The 13,295-nt window shown below is 63.8% G+C and overlaps 5 protein-coding genes across 5 annotated transcripts in view; 1 reads left to right on the top strand and 4 right to left on the bottom strand.

Moving 5' to 3' along the window:
* Positions 1 to 210: 210 nt before the first annotated feature.
* Positions 211 to 1,375, bottom strand: AMSG_10795 (uncharacterized protein; the record flags this gene model as incomplete). The annotated part of the gene is made up of 2 exons (XM_013897778.1): positions 211 to 855; positions 1,305 to 1,375. 2 exons carry the CDS (start codon positions 1,373 to 1,375, stop codon positions 225 to 227), a joined length of 702 nt encoding a protein of 233 aa, XP_013753232.1. The 3' UTR covers positions 211 to 224.
* A 205-nt stretch (positions 1,376 to 1,580) lies between these two features.
* Positions 1,581 to 4,276, bottom strand: AMSG_10794 (uncharacterized protein; the record flags this gene model as incomplete). The annotated part of the gene is made up of 2 exons (XM_013897777.1): positions 1,581 to 2,381; positions 2,426 to 4,276. The coding sequence occupies 2 exons, from the start codon at positions 4,274 to 4,276 to the stop codon at positions 1,581 to 1,583; spliced, it is 2,652 nt and encodes an 883-aa protein (XP_013753231.1).
* Positions 4,277 to 4,689: 413 nt separating this feature from the next.
* AMSG_10793 (uncharacterized protein) lies at positions 4,690 to 7,591 on the bottom strand (the record flags this gene model as incomplete). The annotated part of the gene is made up of 3 exons (XM_013897776.1): positions 4,690 to 4,986; positions 5,031 to 7,441; positions 7,522 to 7,591. The coding sequence occupies 3 exons, from the start codon at positions 7,589 to 7,591 to the stop codon at positions 4,690 to 4,692; spliced, it is 2,778 nt and encodes a 925-aa protein (XP_013753230.1).
* A 17-nt stretch (positions 7,592 to 7,608) lies between these two features.
* Positions 7,609 to 10,212, top strand: AMSG_10792 (ubiquitin carboxyl-terminal hydrolase; the record flags this gene model as incomplete). The annotated part of the gene is made up of 2 exons (XM_013897775.1): positions 7,609 to 7,614; positions 8,263 to 10,212. 2 exons carry the CDS (start codon positions 7,609 to 7,611, stop codon positions 10,210 to 10,212), a joined length of 1,956 nt encoding a protein of 651 aa, XP_013753229.1.
* Positions 10,213 to 10,223: 11 nt separating this feature from the next.
* AMSG_12389 (uncharacterized protein) overlaps positions 10,224 to 13,295 on the bottom strand; it is a gene marked incomplete at both ends in the record, with an annotated part of 5,703 nt that continues 2,631 nt past the window's right edge. The window contains 2 exons of the mRNA XM_013897801.1: positions 10,224 to 11,550; positions 11,640 to 12,940. Of these exons, the coding sequence (XP_013753255.1) occupies positions 10,224 to 11,550; positions 11,640 to 12,940 (2,628 nt within the window). The remainder of the gene's footprint in view (positions 11,551 to 11,639; positions 12,941 to 13,295) is intronic.

The following is a 13,295-nucleotide window of genomic DNA, read 5'->3' as shown; positions in this document are numbered from 1 at the left end:
TAAAACGGGGTTTAAGGGTTAAGTTAACTAAACCCTTTACCCGTTTACCCGGTAACCGGGGGGCGGGGGGGGGGCGGGGAAGGTGAAGTGGCGTGGCGTGCCCGTGCCTGTGGCGGTTCGGGTGGCCAGAGGAGGGTGGTGGTGACGTGCCCGGTTCGGGCAAGGGTTCGCGGCCGGGCGGCAGGCGAGGCTACGGGCGGTAGACGATGATGGACGGCTGGCTTTTAGCGGTCGCGCTTCTTGTAGCGGGTGGAGCGATGGATGGCAAAGGCAGATTGTGCGAGGTAGTACGAGCCAAAGGCGATGGCGGCCGAGGTGGCGATGGCGAGCGGGAGCGGGAGGGCGAGAGCGGAGAGGGCGACGGGGACGACCGACTTGATGGAGAGGAGGATGGCGGTGAGCGGGAAGAGCGAGGGCACAAACTGGCGCGCCGAGGTGAAGCGGAGCGACGAGGCGTACTCGAAGAGGAGGAAGGCGCCGTAGAGGAAGCCGACGGCAGCGATGCCATCAAAGTTGGACTTGATGGCGAGGCCGATGCATGAGAGGTCGATCTCGTGGGCCCGCGAGCCCATCCACATCTGCGGGACCTTGCCGAGGGCCTCGGCGGCGCCCCAGCCGAGAGCGAGCGCCTTCATCTTGGTCTTGTCCGAACCCGAAGCCGACGAGACCGTGGCCAGCGCACCGACAATGGCGACGAGCGAGATGATTGTCTGCCCGACGAGCGAGACGACGCGGAGGGTTCCTTCGTGAGCATCAACGGGCAGAAACGTTGCCATGAAGATCATGTGCGCCGTCGAGGTGAGGACGTAGCCCAGCGCGCCGCGGACGACCAACGACGTGGACGCGTAGTCGGAGCTGTGCATGGAGAGCGAGATAAGAGAGTGGTTGGTATGAGAGTAGCAGCAGGAAGAGGAGCAGCAACCAGCCAGCCAGCCAGCCAGTCCGAGTCCAGCAGGAGGAGTAGGAGGAGGAGGAGGAGGAGCAGCAGCAACCAGCCAGCCAGCCAGCCAGTCCGAGTCCAGCAGGAGGAGTAGGAGGAGGAGGAGGAGGAGGAGCAGCAACCAGCCAGCCAGCCAGCCAGTCCGAGTCCAGCAGGCAGACGTAGGAGGAGGAGGAGGAGGAGGAGCAGCAACCAGCCAGCCAGCCAGCCAGTCCGAGTCCAGCAGTCCCACCCCACCAGAAGACCAGCAACCCCACATAGCCACACCCATGCCCACACACCCCGTGAGTCCCCACCCATCCCCCCTCCCCCCCTCCCCCCCCCCCCCCCACACACACACGCACTACGCTACGCACACACGTACAGCTTGGAGCCATAGTATACCATGGGGTAGGGGCCAAAGGCCACAAGGAGACACGCCAAGAAGTAGAACATGCTGGGCAAGGCGAGTAGAGTGGTGGGCGTGGAGACGGGGTGGCGGGGTTCACGGACTGGGACGGGCGTGGCCGGGCAGCAGGGTATCAGTCACTTGCTCCCTCGCTCCCTACGCACGCATACCATTATTAAACATGTCGTTGAGGGAAAATTGAAGGCATTTACCGCCACCAAGTTCAGCCGGTGAGGGGGGGGGGGGGGCGGATTAGACCTGAACAACACCACCAACAACCTTGGGATCGTCGGCGATCTCGGGGATGGGTGCGGTCTCGTGGGGGAAGATGGCCTCGCCGCGGTACGAGTTGGGAACGGGGCGGATGGGCGCCGAGACGGCGACACCGGCGGACTGGCACTCGTTGACGGTGGCGGCGCCAAGGACAATGTCGCCAAAGAGGCCCTTGATGACGTAGTCGCCGCCGACAGGTGTGCCGTCCTTGATGGCAAACGCCGGGGCAAAGCGGTCGGGCACACCGTCGCCGTTCGAATCGACCTGCTCCCAGGGAATGCCCCAAAGATCGCCCGTGCCACCGTAGTTGAGCAGCGCCGGGACACCGTCGTTGGACGCGTCACCGTTGCGGTCATAGGCGGTCGAGTGGGTGTACGAGAACTGCAGCGGCTGGTCAAAGGTGACGACGGCGCCGGCGGCGTCGCGGACGACGACCACCTGTGAGAACTTGGGCAGGCCAAAGGCAAAGGTGTAGGTCTCGGCACCGGGGCGCGAAGTGGCATCGGAAACCGATGTGAGGCCGGTGCGGTTGGTCACCATCACGCCCGACTCGACGCCAGAGTAGCGGTAGCGGAACGAGACGCCAGATGCCTCAAGGTCGACGCCGGAGCCAAAGCCGACGGCCACGCCGCCAAGGCGGACGATGCCATCGGCCGGGTCGAGCGTGTACTCGATGGCGTTGGCGACCGAGGTCGGGTTCGGCAGGTACGCGCCGTCATACGTTGTGAGGTCGCTCGACGAGACGGTGGCCTTGGGGCAGTCGCGGAGACAGTAAAGAGTCTTGACGCCCGGCGTGCCGAAAAGTACGCGTCGTTGGCAAGCACATCCTCTCTGGTGTAAAAGGTGACAAAGCTGTCAGGCGAGTACCAGACGACCGAGCCTCCAAGCATCTGCGAGTAGAGGAAAAGCGAAGTGTCGGTGACGGCCTCGGGCGGAGAGATGGGCGACGGCGCGGCCGCCGAGTACGACTCGATCTCGACGGCGTACCAGCCGGGCGACGGCGTGAGCTTGTACTGGATGTTGACGGAACGCGAGCGCGACGACTGGTAGTACGAAAACTTGAGCTTGGTGATCTCAGTGAGCGGCTTCTGGATGACTCGCTCACGCACAATCTTGGAGGTCTTGGTCGCGACAGCGTAGGTAGTCGGCGTGCCTGAACCCGAGCCAGAGAAATCCTGACGCGTGATGATAGTACCATCGGGGATCTGGACGTCGTAGCCGAGCTCGGTCCACATGCCCCAGTTACCAACAAAGCCCATGAGTTTGCGAGTCGACGAGCTGCTGCTTCCGGACTCAGCCTCCTGGCCGGGCAGCGGCGGAACAGTGACGCCCGGCGGGGCGTCAAAAGTGAACGAGAAGCCAGTGTTGAGCTTGACCTCGGCACCAGTGTCAACCCGGTACAGGCCGTACTGCCACGGGAACTCGCGCTCGTTGGCGAGGTTGAGGCACTGGCCCGAGAGCGAGTCGAGTGGAACATCGGCCTGCGACGTGCCCTCCTGGAAGATGGCGTAGGTGGCGTCGTAGGCGAGGGCATACCAGGTCTCGGACGAGCCGGCCGACGACGACACCGAGCTGCCCGAGGTGGAGCTGGAGAACGAGCCAGACACCGCACCAGACGATGATCCGCCCATTGTGGACGAGGAGCGGTCGACAACCCAGGCCGTGCCCGAATCGGTGAATGGGTCAAACGAGACGACGGCGGCCGACGAGACCATGGGGACGGGGCCGGCCGAGGTGAAGACAACAAGCTCGATGAAAAAGTCGAAAGCGACGCCCGAAGGCACGTTGATAGTGCGGATCGAGGCACGGGCCTCCATGCGGCCAAGGAACGGTGCGTCGCCCTTCATCTTGTACGAGAGAACAAAATCGCCGAACGGGTTGCGCGGCGACGGCGACTCGATGGTGCGCAGGAAGATGCGAACAAGCTGCTCACTAGTCCCGTACCACGAAGCCAGGAGCTGGTCCGAGTTGTCGTCGACACGAGTGGCGACGTTGACGGTGCGGGTGTACGAGACGCCCGAATTGCCGCCGGACGAGCCGCCGGACGAGCCGCCGGACGAGCCGCCGCCGGACGAGCCACTCTGCGGCGAGCACTTTGCCTCGTCGACAAGCGCCACGTACTGACCCTGGTTGACAAATTGCTGGACACGCATCTGGTCGATGATGCACAGAACAGTGTTGATCGAATCGAGCGGCTGGGTAGCCGGGTGGTACACCGAGAAGCTTTGCGCGGCGTTGGAGTAGTCGGTGCCCGGGTCGTTAAAGGCGAGTGCAGCAAAGATATCGCCCATGGGGGTTGTCGCAAGCGCGTCCATGGCGTGCGCCACCATGACCGGGTCGACGTCGCGGACCGAGCGCCGACGAGCGCCCGAGTTCTGGGTAGTGACCACCGAGGTCCGGTCCGGCGCAGCCTTGACACCACGCCCGTTGCCAGCAATCATGGCTGGGGCCGAGGCCGACGACGACGACTTCTTGTTGGCCTCCACACCAGCCACAGTACCGCCAATGATAGCACCAACCACAACGAGACCGCAAATGACGGCCGCCACAATAATCAGCATCTTCTTCTTGGAATCATTGTCCGAAGTGTTGGTCGCGCCAGTCGAGCTCGGCTTGGCCTCGCCAACCTCGAGCTCGTGGACGCCCTGGATGTTTTCTTCGTCAATAGCACTCATACTAGAAGTAGGTGAAGGGGATAGAGTGAGTGAGGGGGGGGGAGGGGGGGAAGAGGGAGTGGGTGTGCTGTGGAGCGTTGCGGGGCAGGGGTACGGAGGTGCGGGGGTGCAGCGGGAGATGCACGTTACGCAACGTCACGGGTTCAGGTAAACCAAAAAAAGCGAGTAACGAGCACGTACGAAAGAACAAAGTCAGGTGTGTGAATGCCAACCGCCGCGCACACGCGGGCGGTTCGAGGTTGGTGGCTGGTGGAGTGCGGCGGGTTGGTTGTTGGTTGCTTGGTATGTGCAGTGTATTTGTTCGGATTGGTGAGAAGTCCAGGCCCGTGTTGTACATGAGGATGGCCTGTGGTTGCTTGATATGTACAAACGCGTTGAGGAGTGCGCGAGTTGGGTGAGCGAGGACGGGCGGGTTAGACAGTAGCCTGAATGACGCCTCCAACAACCTTGGGCTTGGCGTTGAGCTTGGGCGGTGGATCGTTGGCGTAGGGGAAGACTGCCTGACCCTGGTACGAGGTGGGAACCGGTGCGACGGGTGCCTTGACCGCAACGCCGGCAGCCTCGCACTCGGCGGGAGTCGCCGGGTTGAGGAGCACATCGCCAAAGAGGCCCTTGACAACGTACTCGTTCGACCCGCCAAGCGGCGTGCCGTCCTTGAGGGCAAAGGCCGGCTCGAACTGGTCGAGCGTCGAGTCGCCATCAGAGTCGATCTGCTTCCATGGGATGCCCATGAGGCCGTCGACCCGAGGTAGACAAAGAGCACAGGAACGTCGTTGTAGGTCGCGTCGCCGTTGCGGTCGTTCGCCGTCGTGTGGGTGTATGTGAGCTGAAGCGGCTCCTGGAGGACAACAACGTTGTTGCTCGTATCGCGGAAGATGGGGAACTGCCGCCAGGTCGGGAGGCCGACATTGTAGGTGTAGGTGCTACGGCCGGCGACCGAGGTAGCATCAGCGATAGTAGTGAGTCCGGTGGTGTTGGTGACCATGATACCGGACTCGATGCCAAAGGTAAAGGTGAAGAACACCGTCGAGTCGTCGATCTTGACACCGGCAGCAAGGTCAACGGCGTTGCCGCCAAACGAAAGCACGCCGGTCACCTTGTTGTACTCGTACTCGATGGCCGATGCAGGGTCTGCCGGATCCGGGAAGTACGGGCCGTCAAACGTCTTGAGGTTGTCCTGGGTGATCCCAGCGCGCGGGCACTGGGAGAGGCAGTAGAGGGTCGTCGTCGTGCCGAACGTCGTGTCGGTCGGCAGGACCGTCGACGTCGTCTCGTACGTCACGTAGTTGTCGCCAGAGAACCAGCTGACCTGTCCGTTGAGCTCGGCGCTGAACAGGCTCAGCGACGACGGCGTGATCTGCTGCGGTGGCGTCACCGCAGTCTCCTTGAACTCCGAGTTAAAGGTGGCGACGACGTACCACCCAGCCGGCGTTGCCGACGACAGGTACTGGATGACCACCCACCGCGACTGGGCGGACTGGTACCACTCGAAGCGGAGCTTGGAAATGTCGGTCAGCGCCTTCTGCTGGATCGAGCCGCGCACAAGCTTGGTCTTCTTCATCGAGACCGTGTAGGTCACCTCGTCGCCGCTGAACGTCTGCGCCTGGATGGTGGTGCCATCGGGCAGGGCCTGGTCGCCGAGCTCAGTCCAGATGCCGTCGAAAAAGGCAAAGCCCATGAGCGGGCGATCGGCCGAGTCGTCGCCGGCACCCGGAAGCTTGGGCACCGTCACGCCGGCTGGTGCGGTAAAGGTGAACGGGAAGCCAGTGTTCCGCTTAACGACTGAGCCATCGGCGGTGTTAAACAGGCCATAAGCCCACGGGTACTCCTTCTCGTTCTCGAGGTTGAGGCACCTGCCCGACGCGGTGTCGGTGGGAACCTCGGCCTGGGTGTTGCCCTGCTGGGTTACGGCAAACTTGTCGTTGTACGCGAGAGCAAACCACTTTTCGACGAGCGGCGGCGGGGGCGGCATGGCACCGCCACCAGAGCTGCCGCCGGGACCGCCAGGACCACCAGGGCCACCAGGGCCACCAGGGCCGGTGCTACCGCCGCCAGAGCTTCCGGACGCCGGCGGGCCCGAGCTGCCGCCGCCTGATCCGCCGCCAGATCCGCCGCCAGATCCGCTGCCGCCGCCGCCACCCATCGAGCTCATATCCATCTGGCGGTCGCGGACCCAGGTCGAGCCGGTACCCCCAGCCTTGTTGTACTCGATGATGGCGCCGCCGTCGAAAAAGGTGAACGACTGCCCATTCATCGAGCCCGAGACCTTGAGAAAGTACGAAAACGCGACGCCGCCGCCTGCCACGTTCACCGTCTTGATCGAACCCTCACCCTTGATGGTGAAGCCGTCCATCGAGTTGCTCATCTTGTACGACAGCACAAAGTCGCCAAACGGCTTGGCCCGAGACGGCGCCTCGCGAGTGCGGACAAACAGCCGGATAAGCTGCTCCTTCTCACCGTACCACATCGTGGCGAGTTGGTCCGACGAGTTGTCACGCCGAGTCGCCTCGACAATGGACCGAATGTACTGCACACCCTTGTTGTTGTTGTTGCCGCCGTTGCCGGACGGGGCGCCGCCGCCACCGCCGCCGCCGACGTTGCCGCCGCCACCAGTGTTCGGCGTGCACTCGTCTTCGTTGACGAGGGCGACGTAGCGGCCCTGGTTGACAAACGAGTCGATCTTCATCTGGTCGACAACGCAGAGGACCACGTTGATCGACTCGAGCGGCGCCGCCGCCGGCGTGTAGACAGCAAAGTCCTGCTGGGTATTCGAGTAGTCGGTGCCCGGGTCGTTGAACGCAAGCGTGAGGAAGGCACGGGCAACCGGCTCGTTGGCAAACATGGTCCGGGCGTGGGCGACGAGCTCCGGGTCGATAGGACGATGGAGCGCGCGCGAGGCACCGGTGTTGGACGTGGTGACGACCGAGGTCTTCTTGGGCGCAGCCTTGACGCCGGCACCGTTGCCGGCAATCATAGCCGGCGCAGTCTCGCTGTTCGACTTGGATTCGTTGGCCTTGATGCCAATGACGGCGCCTGCCGCGGCGGCGCCAACGACAACCACGCCAATGAGGACGGCAACGAGGATAAGGATCAGCTTGGACTTGCCCGAGCCATGGTCCGAGACCTCCTCCGAGTACTCTTCATACGACGACTCGATCTTTTGGCCTTGCCCTTGCCCTTGTCCTTGCCGGCAGGCTTGGACTGAGAAGAGTGTGCGCACTGCAAAAAAAGGTCCGTTGCTGAACTTGGCGCGGCTGGGCTTTGAGCCGACTCCTCCTCTGACGCATAGTCATAGTCGTACTCTTCGTAGGACATCTTTGCACGCTGTAGGAATGCGGGTATAGAGAAAGAAGAGAGGGAGGGGAGGAATAAGGAGGGGGGATGTGCGTACAGTGACTTAAAAGTACAGCGAAGATCCCGCCACGCAAGTGAAGGGAGGGGGGGGAGGGGGGACGTAGACGAGGACGGGGACGGGGATGAAGACAAGGGTGGTGAGAGGGGGAGTGGGTAGTGAGTGAGTAAGGGTGGGGTGGGTGGGTGGAGACGGTCGTACACAATGAGCGAGAGGTGTGTCGCTGGCGTGGAGATAGCGCTAGGCGTCAAAGATAGGAGGGAAAGGGAAAGGAGGAAAAAGGACGAAGAACGCCCGCTGACGAACACGAAGTGGTGACGACACGCGTGGGAAGGGTAGCGACCCACGCGCGCGTGTGGCTTGGAAGGGGGGGGGGCGATGGTGCGAGAGCGACAGAGACAGCCTGACCAGTGGCTAAGGCCACAGCCACCACGACGACCACGGCCACGACGTGACTCGACGGACGAGCACAGAGACAGAGGAGCAGAGGCAGTGGCAGTGGCAGTGGCAGTCTGGTATGTCCGCGCTGAAGCAAGGAAGCGGCGGCGGAGGAGGAGACGGGGACGGCGACCGGCAGAGGCGAGTCGGCCTGAGCAATCTGGGGAACACATGCTACATGGCGGCGACGTTACAGGCACTGATGGCGACAGAGGGCATGACTGAGGCGCTGAGGTCGATGCAGACTATGGTCGGGGACGACGGGCTGGGCAATCCGCTGGCCTTTGATGGTCGCCTCTTTGCCTCGTATCTGGATCTTGTTGAGCTCGTCGAGCAGGCGGCCGCAGGCCGAGGCAGTGGCAGTGGGTCATGCGTGGCGCCTGCAGCCTTTAAGCACGTGATGGATGGTCTTGCGCCATCGTTCAAGGGCCATGCCCAGCATGATGCCCACGAGCTGTGGTCGTTTCTGCTCGATGGCCTGCACGAGGAGACGAACGTGGCGAGGGCGCAGAGGGCCGAGACCGAGGGCGAGGAGGAGCCGGAGGACGATGGCCAGAGGACTGGCCGAGTCACCACTATGGTGGAGCATCGGGCCAAAGAAGCGTCAGATGCCGAGGCAGCAGCGGCGTGGCGGCGGTATGTGGCGAGCAATGCGTCGCCGGTGACGGGCATGTTTGCCGGCCTCTTACGGTCGCTTGTGCTGTGCGACAGCTGCGGGCTCGGCTCGACGACCTTTGATCCGTTCACTTCGCTGGCGCTGCCGGTTCCACCGGATCCGCCGGCGACAGTCAAGGTGACGGTGGTGCCTGCGGTGGCGGACGGGCGGTTTGTGCAGTACACAGTTGACGCTGAGACGTACGAGGACGTCGAGGAGATCAGCGAGGCAGTGAGCGAGCTGGTTGGCATTTCCAGTGACGCGCTGCTTCCGGTCATCATTGTTGGCTCAGGCTTTGGTGAGTATGTGCCGGAGAGCCGCGAGTCGGACGAGCTGGCGTATGGTGACGGCAGCCTGTATCTGTACCAGGTCGCGCCGCCGGACGAGCTGGCGTCCGGGGCAGTCATCCGGCTCCCAGTCTGCCACCGAGCCAATTTTGCGGTCGAGACCGAGGTTTACGATGCCGCCACCGAGGGCTACGTGGTGCGCCGGGTGGTGCGGCAAGAGTACTTGGGACTTCCGCTCATGCTCTCAACGCCGCCGGTTGTCAAGTACTCGGAGCTCAAAAAGCAGATCCTCAGCGCAATGGCGCACTACGTGTCGGTGCCGGACACGGTCTCGCTGAACAATAGCGAGGCGGATGCCGACGCAGTGGCAGGCTTTCGCGCTTGGTTTCATGAGTACATGATGTTGCTCGCGGCGGCGGCCGAGGCCGCGCAGGCTGACTCGGACTTTGACTCGGACTACGACGAGCTCGACGCCGGCTACTTTCCGCAGGTCGAGCCAGGCCTGCCGCTCTCGCTGGCAGCAGCGCGGGGCGAGCTCTTTACGCTCATGGCCGACGGCATCGATCAGTCCGCAGTCGATGCCGGCATCGACCAGGACCTTGTGCTCTCGCCGGACACATACGTAGTGGTCGAGTGGAACGAGCAGGTCGTGTGGGAGGCGTACTCGCTCTCGCGACTCGCCGACTGCGAGTACGATGAGACGTCACTGGCCGGCAGCCAGCGCGGCGCGCTCGCACCAACGCTCGACAACGCAGTCGCGGCCTTTGCCGCACCACAGGTGGTGTCCGGCGACGGCGGATGGCGGTGCCCGGCATGCGAGGCCGGTGGCCGGGCGACGCAGATGCTCTCGATCGAGCTGCCGCCGCCGATGCTTGTGGTCCATCTCAAGCGGTTTGTGCAGGACGAAGCGAGCGGGCGGCTGGCCAAGAAGCACGCGTTTGTCGATGCACCTCTCGTCGGCTTCTCACTCCCAGTCACTGGCGGCGGCGCCTCCGCCGGCTACTCGCTCTACGCCGTCGTCAACCACTACGGCGGCCTTGGCGGCGGGCACTACACCGCGCATGTTTGCGGCGATAACGGGGTGTGGTGGACTTACAACGACTCGCGGGTGTCCGAGACGCAGGAAGCGAGTGTTGTCTCGTCGGCGGCATATCTGCTTCTTTATCGGCGTAACGACCAAGGGCTGCTGCAAGCGTCCAGCTAGTCATAGCTTGGTCATCTCGACGGCTCAATCGACTTGCTCAGCTTGTAGGCGGCCTTCTCGTCAAGAACATACAGATGTGAGACGAGGGCGTGTGTGGTGTCCCACTCTCGCGAGCCCTTTTTGGCGGCAAAGGCGGCCGAGTAGTCGGAGCCTTGGAAGCGGGTGAGGGCGAGGACGATGTCTGAGAGCTCAGCATACTTGCTAAAGTTGATGCGGCCATCGATAAGGGCTGGGGCACAGTCAGCGTGATGGAGGACGTCCTGCAGGGTGAGGCCGAGGAAGGGGATGGCTGGTGGCTTGAGGGTGCGGAGGACGGCACGATAGCGGGCCGAGTTTGCGTCGACGCCCATGAGCTGCTCAACCTTGCGCAGAGCCTTCTTTGTCCGCGACGAGACCTTGGCCCAGGTGGCAGAGAGGCGCGAGACCGAGGTGTTAGAGAGACCCGAGAGGATGGCCATGAGCGAGTTGTAGTTGTTGAGCGAGACGAGCTTAAGGAGGGAGTGGATGAAAAAGGTGATCATCTTGGCACGGCGCTTGGGCGAGGAGCCGACAAGGACCTGGGTGGTGACCCAGCGCGAGACCGAGTTGAAGCGCTCGACGAGCTGGTCAAGGTGCGGGACTGAGGCGCGCTTGGAGAGCTGGAGGACAAACTCTGCGGGCGGTACGGCAGAAAAGAGGCTGGCCTCGATGTCAGTGAGAACGTGAGCGAGGACCGAGGGCGAGGTCTGGGCCAGAGCCTTGCCGTCGTCGGCCTGCAGGGCCTCGAGTGAGACGCTCCCGGGCTCGCCAATGCCAGCGACCGAGACGTCCTTGCCGACAAAGCCCGGGTCGTCGGCACAAGCCGCCTTCTTGTCCTCGACTTTGGCGGCGAGCTTGGCGGCGAGAGAGGGAAAGTCCTCGGTGGCGAGCTCGATGAGGTCATTGAGGCCGGCTTGCAGCTCGGGCGAGGGCGCAAAGTCAATAATCCAAAACTTTTCAACCCATTTGAAGGCAACATTGAGGACGCGCATGCGAACCGGGTTCCGCCACATGGCCATGTACGCCTCCTCTTCGGCGTCGGCGCCGTCGGCGACCGAGAGGTTGAAGCGGGCGAGGAGACGGAGCATGAGCTGGAGTGGGTCCATGAACGAGCGGTAGTTGAGGAGAAAGGCGTCGATGTAGACCGAGTTTGGTGCGCGCTCGTTGGCGAGCTCGCGAACAAGAAAGTCCTCGGTGGCCGACATGAGCGCGTTTTCGCCCGACTCGGAGCGGAGATAGGTGGCGACGACGGCCATGGCACCAGACTCGGGATCCTTCTCAGACACAACGACAATAGCCTTGGACGACTCGGTGGCCCAGCTTGGACCTGGGTCTTGGCCTTGGCTACGCCGACCATCGAGGCAACAGAGGAGCGGCGGGCCCAAGACCGTGGGTTGGGAGGAGAAGACCCGCCGGCGCTCGAGCTGGCAAGGCTCGGCGACGAGGCTGCGCGAGCCTTGGAGATCTGCTCGCTGCTGATGACCGAGTCTGGCGAGGAGGCCTCGCCGCCCGACGCGGAGTCGACGACAACCAGTTCGCCGACGTCGACGTCGCGGCCGATGAGCGGAGCTGACAGCGCGAGGCTCGGATCCTCGTTGAAGAGCACTTCTGCGTCGACAGGGCGAGTTGGGCGGAGTTCCGAGGCCGAGGCCTGGAGGGCGGCCTCGAGTGAGAGCGGGCGACCCTTGGTCTTGCCCTTTGCCTTGGCTTTGGTCTTGCCCTTGGCCTTGGCCTTGGCCTTGGCCTCGGCCTTGGCAGCTCCGGGCGAGCCGGGTACATTCCACACCGACTCGGAGGTGTTGGCATTGACATAGTAGTAGCGAGTGTACTCTTCGGACCAGTACGCACTCCACGGAGGGGGGACGAGCGGCGGCGGCGGCGGCGGGCGAGCGGAGGAGGAGCGGGCGTCCGAGTCCGAGGCGGCAGAGCCAATGTCTGCATTGGCGCCGTCGTCGGCCTCGCCAGCGCTCCACGACGGCAGGTCGGCCGAGTGCGAGCCTGCGTCGGAGAGAAAGGCTGTGCGCGGCGAGACCTCGCCATCGCCCGAGTCTGACGAGCAGAGGGTGAGGGTGGGCGGCTCGTCCGATGGCAAGAAGCGGGCGTTGAGGGCATCGAGGTCGTGGAGCAACGGCCCGATGGACTGCGAGGCGCCATCGCGAAGTGCTGTCTGGCCCGAGCCAGAGAGAGAGGAGGCATCGTATTCGTGGTCGGCGTCGTCTGTGGCCGGCTCGTCCTCGCCGTCCAAGTCCAAGCCTGAGCCCGAGGTCTCGGACGAGTCGAGAAGGCGAGCGCCCGGCACGGCGGTCGACTCAGCGTCGTCGTCGGCAGGGCTGTCCACGGAGAACGACGAGCGGGCAAGGTTCGAGGTTGCACAGTCAGCGCGGCGGGAGATTGAGGAGCGGCGGTCGGGCGACGGGGTGGGGAGTGAGAGGGCGAGGCCGAGTGGGCCTTCGGAGAGGATAGAGCCCGAGCGCGAGAAGCCGTTGTCACCTGTAGGTGAGACCGGCGACGAGGCCGAGCGCGAGCGTGAGAGATCGGCGAGCGACATGGAGCTCCGCATCGGCGAGTCGAGGAGCGAGAGCGAGTGTGAGAGCGGGCGGAGATCGTGTGTGTGGAGAGCGATGCGCTGGCCCGAGTCGTCGTAGAAGACGGCCTGGGCACCCGGTGCGAGGAGCTCCCGCGGCTCGCCCGAGAAGACCACCACCGATGGCTTGTCCGGTGAGAGCGAGGCGGACAAGTCCCTCACTCTCCTCCCCATCCGCTCCTCAAACATCGACAGCACTCTCTTCCCGCCGCCACCCTTACTCGCCTGTCCACGCAGCCGTTCCACCGTCCGAGCACGAGCCCGAGTTCCCGACGGCGAGCCCGATGGTGAGCCTGGAGGTGTGCTAGGCGTGACTGACGGCAGCGGCGGTGGTTGAATGTTGTCTGTGGGTGTGTGTAGGGGGGGGGGGGGGGGAGGGAGTATGGCAGCAACCGTGTGTAAAAAGGTCGGTGAACATGAGTGCATGCAGAAGTGAGAGGGATAGAGAGGGGGAGGAGGGTAGGGGGGTGGGAGGGGGGAA

This window comes from Thecamonas trahens, assembly GCF_000142905.1.
Source record: "Thecamonas trahens ATCC 50062 unplaced genomic scaffold supercont1.64, whole genome shotgun sequence".
Taxonomy (NCBI): Eukaryota; order Apusomonadida; family Apusomonadidae; genus Thecamonas; species Thecamonas trahens.
This window is presented reverse-complemented; position numbering and strand designations above follow the sequence as displayed.